This window comes from Bubalus kerabau, chromosome 22 (genome assembly GCF_029407905.1).
Source record: "Bubalus kerabau isolate K-KA32 ecotype Philippines breed swamp buffalo chromosome 22, PCC_UOA_SB_1v2, whole genome shotgun sequence".
Taxonomy (NCBI): Eukaryota; Metazoa; Chordata; class Mammalia; order Artiodactyla; family Bovidae; genus Bubalus; species Bubalus kerabau.
This window is the reverse complement of record NC_073645.1, coordinates 17,579,342-17,594,779: the sequence shown is the minus strand read 5'-3', so window position 1 is coordinate 17,594,779 and position 15,438 is coordinate 17,579,342. Positions and strand designations below refer to the sequence as shown.

General features: G+C 47.6%; 1 protein-coding gene across 3 annotated transcripts; it reads left to right on the top strand.

Moving 5' to 3' along the window:
• The first annotated feature begins 7,543 nt into the window (after window positions 1-7,543).
• On the top strand, window positions 7,544-13,908 carry RBP4 (retinol binding protein 4). Of its 3 annotated transcripts, none has more exons than XM_055559952.1 (6): window positions 7,544-7,562; window positions 7,969-8,097; window positions 8,193-8,329; window positions 8,504-8,610; window positions 11,810-12,022; window positions 13,574-13,908. In XM_055559952.1, exons 2-6 carry the CDS (start codon window positions 7,987-7,989, stop codon window positions 13,609-13,611), a joined length of 606 nt encoding a protein of 201 aa, XP_055415927.1. In that variant the 5' UTR covers window positions 7,544-7,562; window positions 7,969-7,986; the 3' UTR covers window positions 13,612-13,908. The 3 variants fall into 3 exon arrangements, with proteins under 3 accessions (XP_055415927.1, XP_055415925.1, XP_055415926.1); XM_055559950.1 differs by lacking the exon at window positions 7,544-7,562 and adding an exon at window positions 7,611-7,761; XM_055559951.1 differs by lacking the exon at window positions 7,544-7,562 and adding an exon at window positions 7,720-7,820.
• Window positions 13,909-15,438: the final 1,530 nt, after the last annotated feature.

Sequence of the window (15,438 nt, the reverse complement as noted above, 5' to 3'; positions counted from 1 at the left end):
TCATGAAGCACAGAGCATAATAGAATTAAAAGCCGGAAGTGAAGTACATACATATGACTATGAGACTTTATGTGATATGGATATGGAATCATGTTTAGAGTAGATGGAAATAGAGAAGAAGTCCAAGTGTGAGCCAGGGGGTGGCAATGGCAGAAGCAATGGCATGGAGGGTGGAGTAACAGGGGGACTAATGGGAGAGGAACCAGAAAGGTATGGGCGGGCCCAGATTACTGGGGCCTCAAAGTCTAGCTGGGGATTCTGAACCCTGCAAACTCTTAAGGGTAAGAAATGACATGAAGGTTCATCTCTACAAGATCTCTTCAAAAAAATTAGAGATACCAAGGGAACATTTCATGCAAAGATGGGCTCAATAAAGAACAGAAATGGTATGAACCTAACAGAAGCAGAAGATATTAAGAAGAGGTGGCAAGAATATACAGAAGAACTATACAAAAAAGTTCTTGACCCAGATATTCATGACCCAGATAACCACGATGGTGTGATCACTCACCTAGAGCCAGACATCCTGGAATGCGAAGTCAAGTGGGCCTTAGGAAGCATCACTACGAACAAAGCTAGTGGAAGTGATGGAATTCCAGTTGAGCTCTTTCAAATCCTAAAAGATGATGCTGTGAAAGTGCTGCACTCAATATGCCAGCAAATTTGGAAAACTCAGCAGTGGTCACAGGACTGGAAAACGTCAGTTTTCATTCCAATCACTAAGCAAGGCAATGCCAAAGAATGTTCAAACTACCACATAATTGCACTCATCTCACACACTAGTGGACAAGGAAATGGCAACCCACTCCAGTGTTCTTGCCTGGAGAATCCCAGGGACGGCAGGGCCTGGTGGGCTGCTGTCTATGGGGCCGCACAGAGTCGGACACGACTGAAGTGACTTAGCAGCAGCAGCACACACTAGTAAAGTAATGCTCAAAATTCTGCAAGCCAGGCTTCAATAATATGTGAACCATGAACTTCCAGATGTTCAAGCTGGATTTAGAAAAGGCAGAGAAACCAGAGATCAAATTGCCAACATCCGTTGGATTATTGAAAAAGCAAGAGAGTTCCAGGAAAAAATCTACTTCTGCTTTATTGACTATGCCAAAGCCTTTGACTATGCAGATCACAACAAACTGTGGAAAATTCTTGAAGAGATGGGAATACCAGACACCTGACCTGCCTCCTAAGAAATCTGTATGCAGGTCAAGAAGCAACAGTTAGAACTGGACATGGAACAATTAAACCAGTTCCAACTAGGGAAAGGGGTACATCAAGGCTTTATATTGTCACTCTGCTTATTTAACTTATATGCAGAGTACATCATGAGAAATGCCAGGCTGGATGAAGCACAAGCTGGAATCAAAATTGCTAGGAGAAATACCAATAACCTCAGATATGCTGATGACATCACCCTTATGGCAGAAAGTGAAGAACTAAAGAGCCTCTTGAGAGTAAAAAAAGTTGGCTTAAAACTCAACATTCAGAAAACTAAGATCATGGCATCTGGTCCCATCACTTCATGGCAAATAGATGGGGAAACAATGGAAACAGTGACTGACTTTATTTTTGGGGGCTCCAAAATCACTGCAGATGGTGACTGCAGCCATGAAATTACAAGATGCTTGCTCCTTGGAAGAAAAGCTACGACAAACCTAGACAGCATATTAAAAATCAGAGATATTACTTTGCCAACAAAGGTCCATCTAGTCAAAGCTATGGTTTTTCCAGTAGTCACATATGGATGTGAGAGTTGGACTATAAAGAAAGCTGAGCTCCAAAGAATTGATGCTTTTGAACTGTGGTGTTGGAGAAGACTCTTGAGCGTCCCTTGGACTGCAAGGAGATCCAACCAGTCCATTCGAAAGGAAATCAGTCCTGAATATTCATTGGAAGGACTGATGCTGAAGCTGAAACTTCAATACTTTGGCCACCTGATGCCAAGAACTGACTCATTGCAAAGACCCTGATGCTGGGAAAGATTGAGGGCAGGAGGAGAAGGGGACGACAGAGGATGAGATGGTTGGATGGCATCACTGACTCGATGGACATGAGTTTGAGTAAGCTCCAGGAGTTTATGATGGACAGGGAAGCCTGGCATGCTGCAGTCCATGGGGTCACAAAGAGTCAGACACGACTGAGCAACTGAACTGAACTGAAAAATGTCAGTTGGAGAAAAGAAACACTGGACATTAGGATACAGAGTAAGAGGCTATATTGCATTTGGTTTATTATCAAGTATCCTAAAAATGTGTATAAGCTTTGACCCTGCAATTCAGCTTTTATAAATTTATCTTACAAAAGTAATTAAGGATGTATATGATTAATGTAGTTATAGGGGCATTCACCAAAAGCACAATTATAAAAGGAAAAGATTAGAAATAGCCTATATATTCAGTAATATGAGGTTGAGTAAATAAGTGGCATTATAGTCATAAAATAAAAAACCATACATTAATGAGTAATCCTATTGTAAAGCTCTGTTTACTGATACGGACAGATATTTATGATGTGCAGTAAATTGCAAGATCCTATTGCAGTATGATTCCACATACACATAAAAATATATGGAAGTATACCTAAGAAATGTTAACAGTGATTATTCCAAAGTGGTGGAATTCAATTTAATAATTTTTTTCCTTCTCTTTTGCTTACTTGATTTTTCTAAAGTATCTACAACGATATTAAAGAAATTCATCATTCATAAACAAAGCTTTTAAGGCTGTTCTCACAGGCTACAGGTGAGGGTGCTTGGGAAAGAAAGTGAAACTGAAGTCGCTCAGTCATGTCCAGCTCTTCGCGACCCCATGGATTGCAGCCTACCAGGCTCCCCCGTCCCTGGGATTCTCCAGGCAAGAACACTGGAGTGGGTTGCAATTTCCTTCTCCAATGCATGAAAATGAAAGTGAAAGTGAAGTCGCTCAGTCGTGTCCGACTCTAAGCAACCCCATGGACTGCAGCCTACCAGGCTCTTCCGTCCATGGGATTTTCCAGGCAAGAGTACTCGAGTGGGGTGCCATTGCCTTCTCCAAAATTCTCCACTACACTTAACTATTTCTGCAGGAAGCAATGCTTATTTAACAGCCAAAGTATTAATAACATTCATATAATGTTGAAGTACTGTCATAAAACTAACAATAATATGCTGGATTAACCAAGTGCATTTTGAATCATCATATTGGACCCACTCTTCAGCTCCACTTTAGCCAAATTCTCTGCTCCTGCCATTATGCATCACTCAAAGACACCCCCTAATAGCAGTGGCCTCAGGCATACCCCAGTAGTCACCCTGCAAAGGTCCCTCTCACCTGGCACATTTGCTCTCATGACAGTTTCTGCCTGCACGTAATTGATGGGTATGCCAGGTATCTCACAGATAATTTATATGGTGGAATCCATGTTACTTTCAACTAAATTGATGAAACTGACTGATGGCTTTATAACCCCTGGGGAAAAGTCCTTATTAAAAAAAATTAGTTTGACTCTTTGTACCTGAAAACACTGGCTAAACTGTCCTTTTTCCCACCAATTATTTTGGCATCTTTTAAATGCAGTCAGAAGATAAATGCTACCCGACTTCCTTGTTTATAACTTCTCTTGGCTTCTCTGTCAAGATATGGATATAAACATCAGTTTGCACAACATGGAGCTGGTTGGACATGCTTAATTCTTATGAGGCTAAGGACACAAATTTCTCACATTTGTCCTTTTTTTTAACTACAGCAAAACATTTTCAGTATTTCCTAGGAGTTAATGACTTGCTGCTGTATTAGTTAAGGTAACACCAGCTCCTGTTACAGTAACTCCCAATCTCACCAGCTTAATCAAATGGAAGTTTATTTTTCATTCACATAAAGTTAATCATGGGTGGGGTCCTCAGGCTGAGAGGCTTCACCAGCCTGCAGATGAGGGAAGACAGCAAAGACTAACTATTAGATAGGCAGCTTTTAAAAGCCCCATCTGGGAATGACTCACAGCACTTTCATCTACATTCCATTGACCAGAACATAGGCATGTGGCCTTATAGAATTGTAGGAAGTTGGGTGGTGGCAGGGTAGGGAGCTTGTCTTCTGGCAGGATGGTCTTCTTGCAACAACTCCAGCCCCCACGGAAGGGGAGTGAAAACTTTTTAGGTGAAAGGACAGCGAGCCCTCCCTGCTACAATTAATAAATACGGGAAATTACTTTTTAGAAAGACTGACCTCTGACTGGGTCTTTTTAAATACATATTTTATAAAGCTTACTTAAAGTGACTGATTTCAGTAAAACAAATTAAGTCAATATCTACTGATCAAGCATCTACTTTGTGTAAGTCTCTTGATAAATCCTGTGGAAAAGTTGGGGGTGAGATGCATACCAAGGTGAGGGAAATATGATCTGTCTCTCCATGATGTAGACAAGGAAATGAACTTTTGTGTATATTATATACAGCCCACAAGATGTAATTTAGACCATAATTTTACTTCTAGAAGAAAAAAGTCTGCAAAGAGAGTATTTGTTTGATTAAATATTTTCACTGTAAGAAAATTTAGAAAATATTTTTAAAAAGGTAGAAATCAACAATAAACTCTCAAATATCCCTAATCCTATCACACAGGTAATCACTGTGAACAGTTTTCCTGTGGATCTTATACGCACATATATGCATATTTGAAAAAAAATATTTTATGAGATAGCTTTCAAAGAACCAAAGTTAAAAACACCAGTTGACCTCTACTCACATGTTTGTAATCATGAAGAAATTCGAGACAGAATGCCAAAATAAACTGTTTTTCTTTGCTGGTATCTGGGACACCGAGGGTTACAATATATCATTAAAAGAGAGAGAGGTGGGGGAGGAAGAACAGTTATATCAACTTTTAAGCATCAAACAAATACATTAAAACATATTGCTGCAAAAACAATCCCCGTAAAAATGCACTGAAATCCCCTATATTTATTTTTCATACAGCATAAGCAAGGATCACAAGAATCATTCTGGAAGAAACAGTTGTCAAGGGCTGGGAGTATTGGGAGAACTTTTCTGGCAGTCATAACAGTCCAAAGGCAACTGGGCTCAGCCAGGAGCTCTCCAGCACTGGAGGTACTGGAGGAGAGGTGGATAGACCTCTATTTTGGAATGTCAAGGAGGAGAACCACCCATTGGACAAGAGATAGAAAGGGACCCTACCTATAACTAGGGAGCATAGGGAATGACTACATGTATGGGCACAAACAGTGTCCCTGCAGGAGTGGCTCTGAAGCAGACCTTATTGGAGCTGCTTGGGATTATGTTGTTGTTGTTCATTTGCTCAGTCGTGTCCGACTCTTTGCAGCCCCATGGACTGCAGCACTTCAGGTATTCCTGTCCTTCACCATCTCCCAGACCTTGCTCAAACTCATGTCCATTGAGTCAGTGATGCCATCCAACCACCTCGTCCTCTGTTGTCCCCTTCTCCTCCTGCCTTCTACGGTTCCCAGCATTAAGGTCTTTTCCAATGAGTCGTTCTTTGCATCAGGTAGACAAAGTATTACAGCTTCAGCTTCAGATCAGTCCTTTCAATGAATATTCAGGGTTGACTTCCTTTATGATTGACTGATTTGATCTCCTTGCAGTCCAAGGGACTCTCAAGTCTTCCCCAGCACCACAGTTCAAAATCATCAAGTCTTCAGTGCTCAGCCTTCTTTACGGTTCAACTCTCACATCCATACATGACTACTGGAAAAACCAAAGCTCTGACTACACAGACCTTTGCTGGCAAAGTAATGTCTTTGCTTTTTAAAACACTGTCTAGATTTGTCATAGCTTTTCTCCCAAGGAGCAAGCATCTATTAATTTCATGGCTGCAGTCACTGTCTACAGTATTTTGGAGCCCAAGAAAAATAAAATCTGTCACTATTTCCATTGTTTCCCCATCTATTTGCCATGAAGTGATGGGATCGGATGCCATGATGTTAATTTTTTGAATGTTGAGTTTTAAGCCAGCTTTTTCACTCTCCTCTTTCACTTTCATCAAGAGGCTCTTTAGTTCCTCTTCGCTTTCTGCCATAAGGGTGGTGTCATCTGCATATCTGAGGTTATTGGTATTCCTCCTGGCAATCTTGATTCCAGCTTGTGCTTCATCCAGTCCAGCGTTTCTCATGATGTACTCTGCATATAAGTTAAAGAAGCAGGGTGACAATACACAGCCTTGACATACTCCTTTCCCAGTTTTGAACCAGGTGCAGTTCTGTTTGGGATTATACATCCTGTGATAAAACTGACCTCACCAAAGAGCTCCTAGTTAGCTGGTGGGCCTGAAACGGGGCTTTCTTAGCAGAAAGGAGGAGGCAGTAAGGAGTTAATTGCATCAAGGTTGGCACTCCAGAGACACCTCCAGACTCAGATGTAGAACAGGAGTGGAGGGGAAGGTGGAAAGTAAAAGCAGACCATCAGGCAGGGAGAGGCCCAAGGGGTCACAGGAAGGTGGAAGGAGCCACAGGTATTTTTTTTCAGGAGGCTCAGAAGTAATCCCAGTGCCCTGCAAAGACCATCAACTCTTTATTTCTCTGTTGGGCTGCCACCCTCCTGCACCTCCACCCTCTCTTATTTCAGGTCTGGCGGTAGCAAAATGGACCAAATTCATCTTGGCCTTTTCCAGTTTGGGCCACAACTGATGGAAGGAATCTTATAAAAAGGTGATACCTCTTTGCCCTATCCCTAATTCTCATTCAGTCCAAAGCTGTGTCTTCCGACTGCTTGGATCAGATTAGAGGAGCTCTAACTCTGAATGGAAAGAGAAAAACATGGCCCTGAATTGTGCCACTGGGTAAAATCACACAACCAGTCACAGCATTTCGACTTAATTGACCATTGACGTCACAGACGTTTGTTCCCCTCCCCCTCCCCTCCGCTCACAGTCAATTCACCTTAGCTGGTTTGGAAACAAAACAAGATGCCACTATGGCTTTGAAATCAAATTGCAGCATAAACAATTGGTAGGTGTGTTTCAAAGCGGTTTGAGCGAAGTGCCACAGACTAAGTAGGCGACCACCGAGGTGGCTAAAATATTTCCTTTCCTGACCAGGGTTGCGTTTCTGGAGAATATTTAACAGGGAGGGTTTTAATACTTCTAAAGATGTTGAAACTAAAGAACAAATATTGATCCAAGGGCACCACAACTCCCCTGAAAGAGAGTAAAAGACATCCTTTATAAAATGAAAAACTATGTGGCGGAAACAGTCCCAAACTCCTGCGCAACTAGTCCTCAGAGGACCGAGGGGCCAATTTGGCACGGTCAGGCCCGAGCACTAACGCACCCGGGCAGCATCGCAGATGTCCCTCGTTCTGGGAGGCCACGGTCTGGTCTTCCCGCCAGACCTACCCGAGCCTCCAGCCAGAGCAACAGGGCCCCGAGGCCACCCCAGGCCGCAGCTGGCGGCCGCTGGCACGGGCGCCGGGTAACTAGGCCAGGGCTGGTGCCCGCGGCTCGCCGCCGCCGGAGGCTCCGCCGAGGCCACCCCGCGCGGCAGCTGCTCCAGCCCCGAGCGGCGCTGGTGGGGAGGCTCTCGCCCCAGGGCGCCCTCCCTGCGCCCGGGCGGCGGTGAGTCAGGGCGCGTTATGCAAGTGCTGGCCCGCCGGCCCCGGCGCCTCCCCCTCGGTCTTTCACCCCGCGCCGTTACGAAAGCGCGACCCCCTCCCCCCGGAGCTATAAAGCCGCCCGGCGGCCCCCGCGGCGCGCTCGCCTTGCTGGCTCCAAGCGCGCTCGGACCCGCGGCCAGGCTTGCGCGCAGCTCCCGACAGTGAGCGGCGGCCCGGCGGGATCGGGGGCCGACGCAGGAGGGATGGGGGCCCCGGATGGGTGTGATGAGGGTCTGGGGGCGGGCGGGATGGGAACCCGGGGCGCTGGCGGGAGGAGGGCCCCTCGCGGGCAAGATGGAGCCTGGGGACCGGTGCTGGAGGGCCGAGTGGTCCAGCCGCCAGGCGCTCACGGCGCGCGGTTCCCGCAGGGCGGACTCCCGAGCGAGATGGAGTGGGTGTGGGCGCTGGTGCTACTGGCGGCGCTGGGCAGCGCCCGGGCGGAGCGCGACTGCCGGGTGAGCAGCTTCCGAGTCAAGGAGAACTTCGACAAGGCTCGCGTAGGTACCGGTGTCCCGGGCGCCCCGCGTTCCCGTTTCCCAGAGGCCGGCCAGGCGCTCCCGGACACCAAACCCGCCTCTCCTCTCTTCCCCAGTTCGCCGGCACCTGGTACGCTATGGCCAAGAAGGACCCCGAGGGCCTCTTTCTGCAAGACAACATCGTCGCCGAGTTCTCCGTGGACGAGAATGGCCACATGAGCGCCACGGCCAAGGGCCGAGTCCGTCTCTTAAAGTCAGTGCCCTCTGGGGGCGGGGGTGGGGGAGGGCGGGGGCTGCGCTCTTTGCGCGGCAGGGTCCCCAGGCTGAGCGCCAAACCCCGACTGGGCCAGGAAGGGAGCGCCCGGGGTGGCATGGAGGGAGGAAGCCCTTTGCCCGGCCTGGCTCAGAATCCCCTTGGCTTTTGCAGTAACTGGGACGTGTGTGCAGACATGGTGGGCACCTTCACAGACACTGAGGACCCTGCCAAGTTCAAGATGAAGTACTGGGGCGTAGCGTCCTTTCTCCAGAAAGGAAGTGAGTAGTCAGTTCAGTAGGACTGTCTCGAGGGGGATCGAAGACATACATAGCCAACTGGCTGGGTTTCTTCTCCAGGGGCACTTTAGGGAAGAATGGTCTGTAAGTAGCCAGAACTCTCAGCACGGCTGGAGTCTGGAGGGGTGAGACTGGAAGTAGCTAGGCCCCTTCACCACCTCCCATACCCTCTCCCAGCTCAGAAACCTGGCCCAAGCTCAAAAGGACCTTGGGTTTGTCACCTGACCACCTCCTGCCGGTCACCCATCCTGCCAGCACCAGCGTGTGTGGCCTTCCCCTTGCTTAGACCTCCCACCTCCTCGAGACCCAGCTCACATCACCGCTCAGCCTGGTGCTGTGGCTGCTGCGTTTCCTCCATTTCTTTGGGCTGAATCCCGGAAACAGCTTGACTGCTAGGCGCCCCAGCAAAGGCTCAGAGACTCTCATCAAAGGACACAGGGTTGGCTCACACCCAGGTACCCTACCTGCCCGTGCTGGGTGCTGAGAGGTCTGAGCCAGGCACAGTGTTCTGGGTGACAGTGACCTTTTCCCTTTCTCCCAAGCCCTGAAACTCATATGGGGAGCAGAGTGTTAAGGACTCTCAGAAAAGCATCCTAAAATTTAACCTGATACAAATTTGTGGGAACATGCATGTACATGCTCTTTCTACTTTTTCCTCATTTCTCCTAAGCTTCAAATCTGGAGTCTACTTGGTACCTAGAGAAGAATGCAGGCCAGAGGGGCATATCATGGAATCTCACTTTTTTTTTTTTTACCAAGCTGCATGGCACGTGAGATCTTAGATCACCCAGCAGGGATTAAACCTAAGGGTTTAATTTCCCCCAACACACCAGGGAAGTTCCATCATGGAATCTTAAAGATGGAGAGTTACCACTCTGAAGGGGGTTCAATATGCAGATGAATAAACCGAAGTCAAGACAGCGCAGTGGTAGGACTTCCTGGTGACCCAGTGGTTAAAACTCCTCACTTCCACTGCAGGGGGTGAAGATTTGATCCCTGACCCAGGAACTAAGATCCCCTATGCCTCATGGCCAAAAAAAAAGGGTGGGGAGAGGGGAAAAGATAGTGCTTTGTCCAAGGTCATGCAAACAAGTTTGTGAGAGACAGTGTCAGAAGCCAGGGGTTCCAGCTCCCAGGTCAAAATTTAGGTGGTCCTAAACAGCAGGAACCTAATACAATCAACTTTTACAATTTTACAAAATATTGTTGAAGCTCTCCTGGGAAATAGGCCCCAGGGGCCTGTTCAGGGGGACGCTTAGCCTGGTGAGCCAGCCCCTTTCACATAGCCCATGTACTCAGGGCGCACACTCCTTGACTTCCTCTACCGTTGTGTTAGATGAAATTTTATCTTTTACCAAATTGCTCATTCAGTATTGATGTACACTATATAAAAGGACTTACTATTCAATAAGGGGAAAAGCTTTTATCCTTAGAGATAATAAAAGTTTTTTCAAATAACTCAGCAAAACTTCCTAAAGTGATCTATTTAGGATAAAAGATAAACTTCTGATAATGGATTATAAAAATCGATACCAGGGGGCACAAGATTAGTAATTTTTAGAATTTGCATCTTATCTAACAGATGAACATGGCCACCCCTGAGCGGTCCTATGTCTGGCCCTTCCCACCCCAGCCTCTGACACCCGCCCTGTGGGAAAGCCTGGGGGGTTCAGGAGTGGCTCAGTCCTCCTTGTGGAGGGCCTGCAGTGAGCTGAAAAGAGGGCTCCCCACCCACTCTGATGCAGCTCTCCTGCAAGGCCTGGTCTCAGGCTGAGCCCCTCCTTGGCAGGGATTCCTGGGGTTCTCAGAGCCAAGAGGCACACCCAGAGGTGACTTAGGCAAGCATTAGAGATCTCTCTTACACCCTTAGTGCTGGGAGCTGAGCGTTCCTCCAGCACAGGGCATGATATAGAGCAGAGATCATCACTTGCTTCATGACCTGGGTGTGGAATGAAGACACAGAGGCTTTGCATCTGTTTCTTATCCCCTGTGGCCCCCAGTTTACGTAATGCCTGGAGACAGTGTGCTGTAGAGGTTAGGCATGGGGGCTCCAGAGTCAGATCGGAGCTCAATTCTGTCCTGCTCTTTGTGATCCTGGGCGAATGATTTAGTTTCTCTGTGCCTCAGTTTTCTTATCTGGAAAATGAGGATGAGAGAGTGCACTTTCAGTCGCCGTGAAAAATAATTGAGAAAGCACGGCAAGTGTCCACAGTGTAACTGACTGACACTAAGCTCAGAAAACCCTGGTCATGGTTATATATCAACAAGAATGTTAAGTAGAGGTGTGACACGTTTTACCAAATGTGAGGTGTTTGGATAACAAAGGTGTTATCCCCATTGTTTTTCTCCATGGCAAACCTCTCACCTACATGCTTATGAACGTGGTTTCCCATCCTGCCTTTGTTGACCTTATTACCACCTTTGTTTACACTTACTCTGCATGGCTTACATCCCAGTCTTAGGAAGAAATATAATCTAAATTCTTCAAGGGCTCAACTCTGTCTCTGTCAGGAGAGCTCTGAGCAGTTCTCTAAGGAAGAATATCTGATTCAAAAGGTGGGCATCTTGTGCCCCTAAGGCAGATTCTACCCTCTTGCCAGCCTGGAGAGAGAAGTGAGTCAGGTCACCGAGCCAGAATTAGGATGGAGCCAGAAAGGCCATGAACCAGATCGCCCAGTGGACTGAGAGGCAGGAGGGCAGTGTGGGTAGCGAGAGGAACGGGAACTGGCTGATACAGATCAATGCAAAAGACGCATGCTTATGTTGCGGATCACACATGTTGGTGGCCATCAACGTCAGCCACAGAGGCACAAGATGCTGTCAGGGTAGATGGAGAAGACAACAGCAGACAGGTCTAGCCTGTGGTTTTGATGGGTTCACATTCTTGGTTGTTCTTATGAAAGATATGATCACATTTATCATCAGGGAGAGAAACAGTCATTAAAGTAAATGTGGTCCCTCCCGCCCCTGCCACCAACTCCAGGAGTTTTTCCTGTGAAGGCCAAGGTCCTCTCTCACGGTCCCAGTTTTCTAACTGCTGTCAGAACTCCCTGTGTTCTCCGGCTTCCTAACTTCTGAACCCAGTTTGGGGAAGTGGCTGGTTTCTGGGGCCCGGCGCTGTTTGCCTGACATCTGAGTGTCTGAGGGAGATACAGAGTCCCCGTGGCTTTCTGCCCTGCAGACGATGACCACTGGATCATTGACACGGACTACGAGACCTTTGCCGTGCAGTACTCCTGCCGCCTCCTGAACCTCGATGGCACCTGCGCTGACAGCTACTCTTTCGTGTTTGCCCGAGACCCCAGCGGCTTTTCCCCGGAAGTGCAGAAAGTCGTGCGGCAGAGGCAGGAGGAGCTGTGCCTGGCCAGGCAGTACCGGCTGATCCCTCACAACGGTGAGTGGTGGGTGGGAGCAGGCTCCCTGGGTCTGCAGGCCCTGAGATGCATTACATCTGCATGCAGAAGGAAACAGGGGAACCTGGGTGCCCCTCTGAGTCCAAGTCTTCGTCCTTTATAACCAGATCTTTCACTGGCCTTTTCATGGGGCTGATGCAGAAGGAGTGGGCAAAAACCTTTTTATCCAAAACCCTGGCCCTTTAAGTTAAGTAAAGGGGACAGTCTCTTCCTTTTTATCTGCTACCTCAGGCCCACTGTGTAGTCACATGATTTTGCTCCTGGCTGCGCTACCCAAAAAACCATTCTGACCAAATTAATATTGTTTGGGGATTGAGTGGCCCCAGTGAAGAGCTGGGCATTGAATGTGGTCATTGGTGTAAACACTTAAAGAGAGACAAGTTGACTAGCTGGTTTTCTCACGTTTTTTGAGATTCTCTGACCAGACCAGAGGGTTAGTAGCTCAGTGATGTCCGACTGTTTGCAACCCCATGGACTGTGCCTACCAGGCTCCACTGTCCATGGGATTCTGCAGGCAAGAATACCAGAGTGGGTAGCTATTCCCGTTCCAGGGGATCTTCCCAACCCAGGGATCGAACCCATGTCTCCTGCATTGCAAGATGATCCTTTACTGTCTGAGCCACCAGAGAAGCCCCATTGAATCTTTTTATGAATATCACCCTTGGCTAATCTTGCTTTAAAACCCAGTAGCATTCTGGAGGAGACTGCACATTTTATTTTAAACAGACATTCCCATGGGAACCTGCATTTCAGAATCCAAATAAAGTAATGCTAAATTGTAAGGGAAAACAGAGAACAAAACTGAACTTCTCTGTCGGTCATCTAACTAGCTAACCCACACTATACCAAACAGATATGAACCCAGACCAAACACATAAATAAGATTTTGATGCTTCAGCTGGGGGTAGCCTAAATATAGGGCAGGCAAAGGATTTCACTCCAGCCGGGCTCCCCGCCAAGTCTTTTGCCTGCCTCATCTCACCTAATCCTGGATATACCTTATGAAGTAGGTTTTCTCATGATCCACCTTCTACAGATGAGAAAACAGAGGCTAAGAAAAAATTACGAAAGTTGCCCAAGATATTCAGTAGATAACTGAGCTGGATGCAAACCAAGGTTGTTGTGTGACTCTGGAGCCCCTGTGTCACGACCTGGTGACATGACAGAGGGCACAGTGAACGTTCCGTGAAACTGCTGAAGGAGTAGCCGCGGCCAGGCTGATTTGGCCCTCGCTTCCTGAGTCAGGAGGAGGTACCCTCATGTCTTTGAAATGCAACGAGGCAAATTTAAGACAAAAAGAACGCTACTTTATACGGCAGACTGTGCTCTCAGCCCATACCGGTCGCCCCCAGAGAAATCAGAGGGTTTCAGAAAACCTCGAAGATGTTGATATATTTCAACTACATCTAGCTGTCCCCTGACAAGAGGCATTTGAACAATGCCAAGTCCTACGGCCATCCTGATAGTGACTATCTACATTGAATACTGGGCCCATCTTTCTGTCACTAATAGCTTTGTTTTCTATATTTCAGGTTACTGTGATGGCAAGTCAGAAAGAAACATTTTGTAGCAACATGGAAGGTGTCCTTTCATTAGGAAACTTCCCATTAACCTTACTCAGCCTCCAACTCTTAGGAGTTTAGTTTGCTTCACCTCCCCTCCCTGCCCCTCCTACCCCTCCCCTCCCCTCTGTAAACAAAAAAAAAAAACCCTTCAGTATACGTAAAAAACATACATGGGGATCAGTGAATCTGCTTGTACTCAAATGTATGTCTTCTCTGGAGTTTTCTAAGGAATCATTTGAGGCTTAGGATTCCAGACTTTGACTTATTAAAATATGTATAGTTACCCATTTCCAATGATTTGGGTTTTTATTTGTGTCCACGTCTGTGTAAGAGTGAAAAGTCCTACTGGTGGTGGGGTAGGTGCACTTTTATGTACGGGAGGGGTTCTTCTCTTCCAGCTCTGACCTTCGGCCTGTTCTAGCACCTAATCTCCATTATTAATGACTATGTCTTCTCTCAACTTCCTGAAAAAGGGATTTCCCCATTAACGCAGGACGGCCTTAATGATTGAGGCCTAAAGAGGTGAATGTGGACCAGGCCAGCAGCTCCAGCCTCAGTCAGCCCAAGGCCCGTGAGGCGGGTGGATGGTGGCTCAGCCTCAGCTGGTCTGACAGGCCTGGGTCTGGGGGAGCTCTAGGAAAGGTCCCCAGGCCTTATTGTCCAGCCCCGAACTCACTTCTTATTTCAGGTGTGGGCAAAGTGTTGCGGGAGAGGAGGTCATAGGCTTCCCTGGGGGAATTAGGAGATGGGACCCTGAAACCACGTGTGTTGCAAGATCATGGCACCCCCTACCTGGAGTGTCTGAGAAAAGGGGTGACGGGGGTGGAAGTAGCCCAGCCTGGGAAGGACACCAGTGTCTTATACCATTAGCAGCACTAGCCACCAGGCTCCTCCGTCCATGGGATTCTCCAGGCAAGAATACTGGAGTGGGTTGCCATTTCCTTCTCCAAATATATAATGTAACTGCATGCAAAGTTGTGTGCCTCAATTTCCCAGGAGCTCCTAAGAGCCTTTTATCATCTTGAAAAGGCATCAAGGCTTTGGTACCAGAGTCTTGGTTTTGCATCAAAATCCAGCTCAGTTATAATTAGCTGTGTGACTGGGGGCTGGTTGTATGATTTCTCTGAGCCTCACTCTCCTCTTGTGAAATATGGGGAAGCAGTGTCCACCTGCTGGGCTGAAGTGAGGGTTCAGTTAGTGCACTTAGGAGCTGTGCAAACACTGGCGGATGCCAGGCTGACGTTTATGAGGTGTGTCTGGAGGCGGGGAACCTCCCGTGTGTGCAGAGACCTCTGCCTGGGTGCTGCCGTATCAAGGGGCCAGGAGGCTCCCAGGGCTCTGAGTCACTGTGCTTCGTTCTTCCACCAAAGGGGGAGGAGGCAGGGGAACACGCACAGGAGAGCTCTGCCTGTCATTCACCAGGAAGGGGCTGCCAGAGCTGGGCTCTTCAGCAGTGGCTGTCACCCCAGAGACCTGTAAGACAGTCATACATCGCTTCAAAGGCAACTTTAATTGACCAAATTTATTAACTAAAGATGAACAAAGGATCCCTGTCCTCTTGTCCTCAAGCTTGTGATAAATCTTACTTCGAAAGTGAGCTGCTCAAGAAATTCAACCAGCAGACAACTACTGGCTCCAACTTCCTCGGTGACACAGATTGGTGCGCTCTCACTATGCACCAGGCCCCGAGCTACTGTTCCAGCCATTCTCCCAGCTTCCAAGTGCTGGCGTGTCCCTGGGTTCCCTCTGGCTCTGGTTTCTTCTCTTTTTATTTCATAAAACCATAGATCTGCAAACACTCTGATGACTCCCAACACTGATCTTCAGGCCTG